Raw genomic sequence first — 12,127 nt, 5'->3', positions numbered from 1 at the left:
AAAATATAAACGCTGCTGGAATCTGATTTTGCTTTTCCAAATATTCCAATAAGTTCACTATCTGCCTAACATTATTCCTCATTTGTCTCCCTTTTATAAAACCAGACTGGTCAGTATGAATCCTTTGTTGTACAATTTCCATTAACCTATTTGCCATTATTTTCGCAAAAATCTTATAATCATTATTCAAGAGTGAAATTGGTCTATAATTCCCAGGCTTAGTACAATCCTGATCCTCTTTTGGTATCAATGAAATAAAATGCATGCCATAGGTTCACCATCACAGGCCTAGACTAAATACCATAAATATCAACACAGGAGAGAAAGGATCAGATGGCAGTAAAAAGCCACCACTAAGAATATGACAACCTGATCATTTGAGTCAAACTTGAGATAGAATTAAGGAGTTCTTTCTTGATTACCTCTGGAGATTTAATGCACTAATTTTATTGATTTAAAACAAAAAGGAAAAATTTGGGCATAGGAAAATAAGAAAATAAATGGTTTGGGAGCTACATATATGAGAGACAATTATTACATAAAACAGTGTTTGTAAACCTGGATAGCTTTGAGATGTGTGGACTTCCAATTCTCTTGAGAAATTCTTAGAGTTGAAATCCACACACCTGTAAAGTTGCCACAATTGAGAAACATTGCCCTAATATGTAGAAAAACCCTTTGAACTCCTTTTTAGATAAGGAGTGTGTAGATCAAGTTTAGTATAAAATCCAAATTGATTCTTATTGGCTGAAATCAATGCAGTCTGGTTAATTAATTAACAGTTAAATTGCTTTGGGCACAATTAGGAAAAGACAGCTTTAATAATTTACTTATGGAAATGAGATTTTTAATAGCAATATTTTATTTTAGTAATTTTACAGTGTACCTGTTGGATAGTTTAATTGACTTTACTTTGATTCTATAGTTGATATTTTTTATTAAGATAATTGTGTAAAGTGCTATTTTCTCTTCACTTTCTTAAAATAATCAGCACATTGACACTTACAGCTTGACACAGAAGTTAGCTAGACAGGACTTAAGAAAGAAGTAAAAGCATGTTGCAATTGTTTTATCTGAGAACAAATATTGATACTGTGGAAACATAGAAACACTGTGACATTTGATACCTCCTTTTTGTTAATTATATTATCAAAAAAATCCCTAATATACATTACATGTTGACTTACCAGCTTTTACAAACTTTCATAGTCTAGGCCAGCTATTTTCTTAAGTCATTCATTATAGTTCTAAGCCATGGTGTATAATTTAGGTTTATATGTCACTTTCTACATATGCAACAAACTATGACTTAGTACATTGTGTGCATCCAGCCAGTTAGTTGCCACATTTCCCACTGAACTCAGTTGATTCTTTTCATTATAAGCTGGTCCACTGATTTCAGTCAGATGAAGGAATCAGGTTTTCTGGGTTTCTGATCAAGAGACTGGTAAGATTTCTCCAATCCCGCCCCCCACCCCCAGACTTTATAGGATGGCCATAATTCTAATCTGTGCGATCCACTGTTCCCTCCAACCATTGCTGGCCCCTGTAGCATAATTTGGTGCCCTTCAAATGTGTTAAACATCGAATTTCATTATTCTTTTTCTATCTAGAAATTGCAGAAGTCCAAAATATGAAGAGTAAAACAGATGGTATTTTCTTTTTCAGTAACTGTCTTTTTAACAACCAGTATCCATTAGGAAAATATTCCAATATTTCCTTTTCAAAGATAGTTTAATACCGTATCATATCTGGTGGTAAGGGAGGAAAATGATGAAGACCATTGTCAGTGGAAGTCTTAACATTTGTTCCACCATCCTGATTACTGAGTAGTTGAAATCTAGGTTCAAATAGCTTGATTTGACTCCAACCCAATTACTGTAAATATTACATACGAGCAGATATGAAGGTGCTTTAAAAGCACCCTCTCTTAAATAGCAAAAAAGTTTGCCAAAACCATAATTTAAATGTATCTCTAAGAATTTCTAGTCAGTCCAAATTTCTATACAGTGCAGATTGTGTGTGTGTTTCTTTATTCAGCTATACAGTGATCAAGCACAACTTAATATGCTTATGTATATTGTTGTGACAAAATAAATAAATAAATAAATAAATAAATAAATAAATAAATAAATAAATAAATAAATAAATAAATGCTAAATTCTAAATTCTTTTTTTTTCAAGTGAGATATATCTGGATAACTGATGCTGGTTTATACCATAAAGTGGTATAAACCACTTTGTCTCTAAAGTGTTTTTAAAAATCTGATATTTCAGGACTGCAGAAAAAGTGATAAATAAATAAGTATATACCGATAATACATTGCTCGGAAATAAGTTACATTGTATACCATGTAATTACGCTTGGCTATTTACACTTATCTAAACATAAGTTCTGTTGAATACAGCAGATTTATTTCTGAGTAAGCATGCACAGATTGTTTATTTATTTATTTATTTATTTCATTTTATTTATTTTTGTCACAATATACATAAGCATCACACAAAATGGTTATATAGTATATAAACATATATATGAGGAAATATGAGGAAGTATAAGCATATATGTATAAGAATAAAAAACAATAGGACAGGAACGGTAGGCATGTTTGTGCTCTTATGCACGCCCCTTATAGTCCTCTTAGGAATGGGGTGAGGTCAATAGTAGAAAGTTTTTGGTTAAAGCTTTTGAGATTATGAGAAGAGACCACAGAGTCAGGTAATGTGTTCCAAGCACTGATAACTCTGTTACAGAAGTCATATTTTCTGCAATCTAGATTGAAGCAGTTAACATTAAGTTTAAATCTATTGGTTGCTCTTGTATTATTGTAATTGAAGCTGAAGTAGTCTTTAACAGGAAGGACATTACAATTGATGATTCTATGAGTTAAACTTAGGTCTTGTCGAAGGCGACGGAGTTCTAAGTTTTCTAAACCTAGGATTTCAAATCTGGTGGGATAAGGTATTTTGTTGTTTTCAGAGGAGTGGAGAACTCTTCTTGTAAAATATTTCTGAACATGTTCAATTGTATTGATGTCAGAAATGTGGTATGGGTTCCAGACAGGCGAGCTGTATTCAAGGATTGGCCTAGCAAATGTTTTATATGCGCTGGTTAGTAGGGTAGTGTTTTTGGAAAAGAAGCTACGCAAAATTAGGTTTACAACTCTTAGAGCTTTTTTTGCTATGTAGTTGCAGTGGGCTTTGGCACTTAGATCATTTGATATGAAAACTCCAAGGTCTTTAACAGGGTGGAGGTCCTCTGTAAGATAATGTCCATCAAGCATGTACTTAGTGTTTGGGTTCTTTTTTCCAATATGTAAGACTGAGTATTTGCTGGTTGAGATTTGGAGTTGCCAAGTTTTAGACCAAGCGGTTAGAAGATCAAGGTCTTTTTGAATGGTAGATGTATTGGCGGTGGTGTTAAATAGTTTGACATCGTCAGCAAAGAGAACACAATTACTTGAGATATGGTCACAAAGATCATTTATGTATAGTATAAAGAGTGTTGGTCCAAGAACGCTACTTTGGGGAACGCCACTCTTGACAGGAACAGGATTTGATAGAGCATTGCCAATTTTAACCGCTTGTTGTCTGTTAGACAGAAAAGCAGATATCCAATTGTGAAGGGGTCCTGAAATGCCATAGGATTTTATTTTTAGGAGGAGTTTATCATGTACTGCTGAGTCAAAAGCTTTGCAGAAGTCTATGTAGATTGCATCTATTGATTTGCCTTGATCAAGATTTGTAGTCCATATATTTTTACAGTGCAGAAGTTGTAAGTTACATGATAATTTTTTTCTGAAACCAAATTTTTTATTAGAAAGTAGGTTGTTTATTTCTAAGTGGAAGGTAATGGATTGGTTGATGATTGATTCCATTACTTTGCAGATGACGCAGCATGGAGAGATTGGTCTGTAATTTTCAAATAAGCTGGGTCTCCTTTTTTGAAAATTGGGATGACTGTGGCTAGTGACCAAAGTTTGGGAAGGGAACTGGTAGTGAAAGCTTTATCAAAGATTATGCTTAGGGGTTCTGCTATATTAGTGGAAAGTTTTTTTTAAAAGTATGCACATAGTCCATCAGGCCCAATAGATAGAAATGGTTTCAAGTTATGAAGAGCTTTTCCAACATTATCTTCTGTGAAATCTATATGTGTTAAGTCGTCAAACTCATTGCGATTTGGGAATGTCGGATATGTGTCATCACTGTTAACAAAAACTGAGCCAAAGAATGTGTTAAAGAGGTTTGCTTTAATTGTTTTGTCATTGCATTCTTTGCCGTTAGAATCTTTTAGTGGTGGGATGGATCTTGAGTCTTTAAGTTTATTGTTCACAAAATTATAATTACAGATTGTAATTATTGTAAAGTAATGAGTGTTATAACTGTTCAATGGAATTTTTCTTTGGTCCTTACCTTCTGCCACTCTGCCAGTCTTATGACAATCAAATTATTTCCATGTTTGCAATGGAGTTTTACAAAAACATACCATCTCATTAACACTATGCTTAGGTTTTTATTAAAAGTTCACCTTACTGAACAAAAATCCTGGATATTAGAAATTACAGGTAATCCTTGATTTACAACAGTTTGTTTAGTGAGCGTTCAAAGTTACAACGGCACTGAAAAAAGTGACTAAAATTGTTTTTCACAGTTACGCCTTTTTCAGCATCCTCATGATCATATGATCAAAATTCAGATGCTTGGCAACTGATTCATATTGTCATTGTCACCCAAGATCACATGATCACCTTTTGCAACCTTCTGACAAGCAATGTCAATGAGGAAGACAGATTCACTTAACAATGGGTTACTAACTTAATCAACTACAGTGTTTCACTTAACAGTTATGGCAAGAAAGGTTGTAAAATGGAGCAAAATTCACTTAACAAATGTCTTACTTAACAACATAAATTTTGGGCTCAATTGTGATAGTAAGTCAAGGACTACCTGTATTCACACTCAAAGCAAAGTGCAAGTATTTTTCTGCTCTTTCAAAAAGAGTTTCACAAAAGTATAGCTCACATTAATTTGAAATGAGAAAGATAGTAAAAATGCTTTTAATGTTTGAGCAATGTATGCATAGCCACAATAAGAGATGATGGTTCTATTTCTATCTTGATTTGATTTTTTATCAGAGGGCAATGAGAAGCAGAATGAATGGCTTTTGTCCCTCTCTTGTTACATTGGCTACCTCTAATCCAGTGTTTTGCGATCTTGGCAACTTTAAAATCTGTGGATTTCAGCTCCCAGAATTCTCTGACCAGCCTACTTTCTGGGGAATTATGGGAACTGAATCCACACATCTTAAAGCCATTGAGATTGAGAAACATTGCGGTAAACTATATGCTATAACTCAGCTAATGTGGATTGTTCATTTTTTCCAATCCACTTTATCTTTGGCTGACTATTTTAAAAGACTCTCATAATTTGGAAACAAAGAAGATTCAATTTCCTACCTGGATTCATCAGGTCCTTCTGCAGTAGATTCTTTGCAATTTCTTGGCACTGATGTGATGGATGAAGGGTTGGAGTTGTAAAATGTTTATGTTGGGCTGACATATCCATTAGGCAGTAATTCTATACATACATAAGTGGTCATGTGTCACATTGAAACTCAAAGATTCTTCTTTTTTCCCTGCTAGTTTTTTTGCTGAAATAAATAAGGTACAAAAATAAAAACAAATCACATAGTCAATTTTGGATAAAAGAAAGTCAATGTGGCTATAAGTAAACCTTCTGTTATAAAAGTGTCCATGAGTAACGTTTTATATGAGCACTTTAAGAGCAGAAATCGTTTGCTGGTATGTATCATCTATTTATCAGTCTGTAATGTAACATGTATTTTTGTTTAGAGAGCAAGGCTAAAATTAGAGTGAATCTGTTTGGAGCAGCTGTTTCAAAGAATATTTTTAAACATTATTTGCAGTCCTTCCTTCTTGCACAAAAACTGAAGAATTTATCAAGGGCGGAGGGAGTGAGATGGAGATTAGCCATTATTCCTATACAACAACACAATGAATTTTAGAGGACTGTTATAACCATAACTGTTTTTGCTCTTACTTTATTTTTTTAGGTCTCTGTCCATTATGATAAAGAAGACTGAGAATGCATCCCTCTTCCTTAGTGTTTACCACCTGCCTACTTGCTAGGACCTGGGTCCAGAATGAACATAGCAGCAGTATTTAACGCCTTGCTAGTGTGTGTCCTTGCTGCTGTGCTGTGGAAGTATATCAAGCTGCATGATCATGTCTTTGTGCTGGAAGAGGAGTTAGTCCTCATGCGCCAGTCCCAGGAAATCTCTCAGTTCAGCATTGACTATCATGTCGCACTTCAAGCTCTGGTAGAAGATGGCACCAAAATGGTGTGCACTGGCAGGATGCACACTGACCGTATATGCCGTTTTGAGTCTCTCTGTTATTCCACCGAAGCTGAGGAATTCGTCTTCTTCCATAGCAGTTCTTCTGTCATGCTTCCAAACTTGGGCTCCAGAAGATTTCAGCCTGCCCTACTTGATCTCTCCTCAGTGGAGGACCATAATACCCAGTACTTCAATTTTGTAGAACTACCGGCTGCAGCTCTGAAATTTATGCCAAAGCCTGTTTTTGTTCCTGATGTAGCACTGATTATGAATAGGTTCAATCCAGATAATTTAATGCATGTTTTCCATGATGATCTCCTTCCAATTTTCTATACAATGCAGCAGTTCCCAGATTTGGACTTGGATACCAGATTGTTCTTCATGGAAGGCTGGGGTGAAGGACTACATTTTGAGCTATACAAATTGCTTAGCAACAAGCAACCACTCCTAAGAGAGCAGCTTAAAACACTTGGGCGGCTCCTGTGCTTCACCAAGTCATATGTGGGTCTGTCTAAAATCACAACCTGGTATCAATATGGTTTTGTTCAGCCCCAGGGACCAAAAGCCAACATACTGGTCTCTGGCAATGAGATCCGACAGTTTAAAACATTCATGATGAAGAGGCTAAATGTGAGCTTGGAAGTAATACCTGGTGAAGAATATATAATAGTATTCAGCCGAACCATTAATAGACTAATCCTAAATGAGGCAGAACTAATTTTGGCACTTGCCCAAGAATTTCAGATGAAAACCATTACTGTTTCCATAGAAGATCATACATTTTCAGAAATAGTACGCTTGATTAGCAATGCATCTATGCTTGTCAGCATGCATGGAGCTCAACTTGTGATGTCTCTCTTCCTGCCAAGAGGAGCCACTGTTGTGGAACTCTTCCCTTTTGCTATAAATCCTGAACATTACACTCCTTACAAAACATTATCTACCCTTCCTGGCATGGATCTTCAGTACATTTCATGGCAAAATACTGAAAAGGAGAATACTGTGACTTATCCAGACAGACCCTGGGATCAAGGAGGAATTGCCCACTTAGACAAAGCAGAACAAGATCGCATTATAAAGAGCAATGAGGTTTCCCGGCATCTGTGTTGCCGCAATCCAGAATGGCTTTTCCGTATCTATCAAGATACCAAAATTAATATTGCTTCCCTTATTCAGATCATCAGGCAAACGGTGAAAACCAAACCAAGACCTAAGAAGCAAAAGTGGACTAATGGCCTTTATCCAGGCAAAGTTAGAAATGCTAAATGCCAAGCCTCTATCCAGGGTACCAGTGAAGCTAAGCTCTCTGTATCTTGGCAGATCCCTTGGAACCTGAAATACTTGAAGGTCAGAGAAGTAAAATATGAAGTTTGGATTCAGGAGCAAGGAGAAAATACATACATGCCTTACATTTTGACCCACCAAAACCATACATTTTCAGACAACATTAAGCCATTCACAAACTATTTGGTGTGGATACGATGCATTTTCAACAAAAATCTTCTTGGGCCCTTTGCAGATATGTTAGTTTGCAGCACATAATTGTTCTCTAGCTACTAGCTTCAGAGAAGGCAAACCCAATCTTGGTGTCCTGTCGTTTAAGAAGATGGATAAAAACTTGCAGACCATGATAGTGCCTACGTGCCACTTTATTGCATTCTGAATGTCTTCTCTGTCTGCGTAACATTACATCCAGTTAGTAGATAAACTCTCTTAGTTATTTAAAGAGGCAACAGGCATGAGGCTACAAATTGGAGTGGAATAATTGTTTTATCTTGATTGTTCTAGGAACTTTTCTGTCTCTTGTGTGGTAAACCTTTTAAATCTAGCTTTATACTGGAATTTGGTTATGTCACTGAATGTACAATTTTAAATTTATTTTTTGTTTGTTTCCTCAAAGGTCTGTATTCCAGAGCAGATATTTGGTGCCAGAATATTTATTAAATTGTTGAAAACCTATTCAAGCACCTCCTTATTTGTCTTTGATATTTATGCATTAAATAGAACTCTGTTCAACCTGAATAGGACATCAAAGGGGATTAATGCTGATATGGTTGAAAAAGCCAACAAAAGATGAAGTTTCAAAATGACCTGAGCAGGTGAAAGATGAAGAAAAGTCCCCCAGATCATTCATATGGCAGATGCAATTGGTTCAGATTATTTTTTCCTCTAATTAAAATCCTTTCCTGGTCATATGATCTAAAGCAGAGCTGTTAATAAGGAGTTTGAAAAAAATCCAGAAATTCTGCTCTGGATGCTTTCCCTGTTATTTCTGTTTTATTGCTTTATATTCTATTTTTGTAGTAATGTATCTATTTTCTATAAGTCTAATGGTTGGAGATTCTTTTTGCTCAAACCCAATGCCTAGGATGAACATCTGATAAAAAATATAAAGATGAAGTCTATGAAGACGATAGATCTTTGTTCATTAATATAACAATAAAAGTCACCCTGTAAAGAAAACATGGTGTTAACTGTTGAGATATTTAAATGTTTAAATTGGTAGGAAATTTAGAAAGAATTGAGATGTCAGTCCAAGTGGTTATTTCTAACAAAAAGTGCTTCTTCAACCAAATGTTTTGAAAAGGGGAAAGTCACATGAATCTTGGTAACTAGTCATATTTAGTTTAGCATCCAAGTGAGACTTCTTGGTCATCTTTTTAACCACCTATTGATACAGTGGGAGGTCACTACCTGTTTCCCTGATGGACAGTATAGATGAAGCTTTGCCAAGAATCTTCCTGATTTTTATGCACTCCAAATCCCTTTAGCTTTAGCTAACAAAAGAAATACTCAGGGATTTTGAGAGTTCAAAAATACCTTGTGGCTGCAATTCCACCTTTTCCTCATATAAGTACCAACTGGAGAAAAGTAATCCCAATGATCTGTAGATGAGAGTGAATGAGAGCAGTGTCTTCTCTTTCCATTTGCATCTTCCCAGCACTACATGATGAATAAATGAAAAGTAATTAATTAAGCATATAAAATTTGATGTACATTTAATATAGAGTGTGTAATAAGACTGCTGTCCTTTTTTCCTAGTAGTGGTTTAGCAAGTAATTTATTCCATATCCCCTATAATATTGTCCTCAATCTTGTGTTACAATTATGAGATTCATCCAAAATTATGAGACCTATTCAAATGGATATTTTCCCATAGTGTTATTTGTAGAACTGTGCCATCTAAGCATGTAGTGTTTGGGAAATCAAGGATTATCTCAGGTATGTACTGTTGCTGTACCCATGTACTTCTATGAAGCTTCCTAAAATAACAATTATAAATATATGTCAGTATTGTTTACGGTAGTCTTGAAGGAATGGTTGAAAACATTACAATGGTGATTGCAACAGTATGATTGAATCTGTACCTTTTTGTGTGACATACAGTGGACATACAGTGGAATTTTGATTGTACCATCATTGCTACCATCTTAACTTGTTTGACTCCTTCGTCTGGATATTATGGGTTACATTGAATGGACTGTTGTCTGTAAAAAAGAGACCTGAAGGCTCCCTGATTTGTTTGACTTTGAGATGACCAAAAGTAGTATGTTTAAATAGAATGTTTAAAAACAGGAACATTAATAGAATAGAATGTTTTTGTTGCTCCCCTCTGGGAGGAGGTTTCGAAGTATTTCTAGCAGGACTGCCAGTTTCCATAACCGCTTTGTTCCCTATGCCATCTGTCTGGTAAACTCGCAAGATTCATTTTTCTTGCCATGTACACTCGCCATGTATACATCCAAACTAGACTGTGTTGTTTCTCTGTGTCATAGTATTTAGGGGGTTTTAGCATAACTTTGTATGTATGTATTTATTTATTTTATCATGTTTATGTAGTGTATATTGGAGGCGATGACCCTTTGAGAGTTGTATGCAATGAAATTTCATTTTAATATATGCCAATTAGTGTACGTTGAAAGTGACAATAAAGTTATTCTATCTGGTGTGGGGAAAATATAAGGCAGGACAGAACAGCTGCATAGTGATACTAGAAAGTTAAGAGCTGTAACACAGAAGCAGGAAGAAAACTATTTCTATAGTCCAAGTGTTGGGTAACCAGAGGATCACAGACAGTCTTCAGACATCCTGTTGGCACTGCTGAAGGACAGTGCTGGGCAATACAGTTACCTGGAACAAAATGCTTCCCTTCCTATCCCTAATATCTTGGAGCCAAATAATGCAAAAGCAAAGTAAAATAAATCAAGGAGGGGAAGAGTAAGCTTGTAATGGCTCAGGAGAGTAACCCAGAAGAAATAAATAACAATATTTATACATTGCTCCAATCTGCAATTCTGTAACATCCATAAGGTTCTGTAACATCCATAAGGTTTCAACTTATATAAGCATTGGTGATGAATGGTAACAACACAAGAAATAGTTTGTGGAAAGAGAGCACCAGTGGGGAAAAAGTGATGAGATGGTCAGCACACATTTCTTTTCCAGATAGACCACTTGCTATATTTCATTAGTTTGGAGAGACAGTTTCCCTAATTCTGGCTGGCTATTGAAATCTCCAGTCTAGCTGTGCAGCTTTAGAAGAAATTCCTCAAGTGGCACCAGTAGAAATTCACAACAATTGTGCAAATATTGATGAATGCATTCATGTTCCTTTTTCAACTCAAATCAAACCTTTGGAGAACAATTGTTTTTCAACTATTCATCGATTGTAATGGAGCATCCATTGGAGCACATCTGTAAGAAACCTGTATGAAAGGAGATTTCAGATGGCATTAAAGGGGTACACCACATGGTTCATTGAAGGATAACATGCTTTAGGCTTTCATTCATTTTTTAGTACCTGTCAACTGTTCATGTTAGGATTAATTATGTCAAATGAGAACTTCTAGGTTAGGCCTTCTTTCTGATACAGTTTCCAAAAATCTATCTCATTACAGAAGCTTTCTTTACTACCTATCTTTTCCATGAGTTAGACTTCGATGCCTATAATCTCCCAATTCAATAGATATATTTCTCTGTGTGTGTACGTATGAATATGTGTGTGTGTATACATAAACACCTATATAAAAGATCTCCGGAACTTAAAATATGCTATCCACTTAGCTCTCGTTAGCCTCTACTCACATCATCAGATCAATTTGGCCATTGCCCACATGATTGGCCCACCCACCCACCTTCCACCTATAATTAGCTCTGTCGTTCTTACTTCAGACATGTTCCTCCCCTATTGCACACCGCTTGGGCTGCCCGTCCCCAGGGAATGATGCTGAGCTGTCAGATATTGCTTTAATGGCATTCTCTCTGGCCCCTTCCTACGCTCCTTCACCTCACAGGCACATTTGATATTTCAACCAAATTCATTTGTTTTGCCCATGATTTTATAACCAGCCTGGCTTGTTCCTCATTATCCATGTCTATTATGGCTTGAAGTTGTTCTGCCTGGCTTCTTGGAATTCGTTCCGAGCTGGCTATGCCCCCACAGGACAAATCAACATGCCCAAAGGGGTGTGTGTGCCGTCGATCTCTATTCCCCAATAGAAATCAGTCTCTGCTCATCCTGCATGATCTTTCCCGGTGCCTCAATGCTTAGTAAGCTGGTTGATGTGCCTATTGATGGAGTTACTGTTGGAAAACCAGGCTTCTTTTGATAGGCGTCCCCCTTTAGTTGCATCGTGGGCAACAACTTCAGCCTCTTGAAAGTTGAACATGTGATTGTGCTCCTTCATATGTGTCCAGATCTGGGAGAGTTGTTCTTTGCACCAGACAACCAGTTCATGTTCATGCACTCTAATCTGTAGTTGCTGTTTC

General features: G+C 36.2%; 1 protein-coding gene across 11 annotated transcripts in view; it reads left to right on the top strand.

Moving 5' to 3' along the window:
• POMGNT2 (protein O-linked mannose N-acetylglucosaminyltransferase 2 (beta 1,4-)) overlaps positions 1-10,132 on the top strand; it is a 49,620-nt gene extending 39,488 nt beyond the window's left edge. For all 11 annotated transcript variants that reach the window (XM_058180082.1, XM_058180086.1, XM_058180088.1 and 8 more), the window contains one exon: positions 6,074-10,132. In XM_058180082.1, coding sequence (XP_058036065.1) covers positions 6,164-7,900 — 1,737 coding nt within the window. In that variant the 5' untranslated portion in view covers positions 6,074-6,163 and the 3' untranslated portion in view covers positions 7,901-10,132. The remainder of the gene's footprint in view (positions 1-6,073) is intronic.
• The last annotated feature ends 1,995 nt before the right edge of the window (positions 10,133-12,127 follow it).

The sequence above is a fragment of the Ahaetulla prasina genome, chromosome 4 (assembly GCF_028640845.1).
Source record: "Ahaetulla prasina isolate Xishuangbanna chromosome 4, ASM2864084v1, whole genome shotgun sequence".
Lineage (NCBI taxonomy): Eukaryota > Metazoa > Chordata > Lepidosauria > Squamata > Colubridae > Ahaetulla > Ahaetulla prasina.
This window is presented reverse-complemented; position numbering and strand designations above follow the sequence as displayed.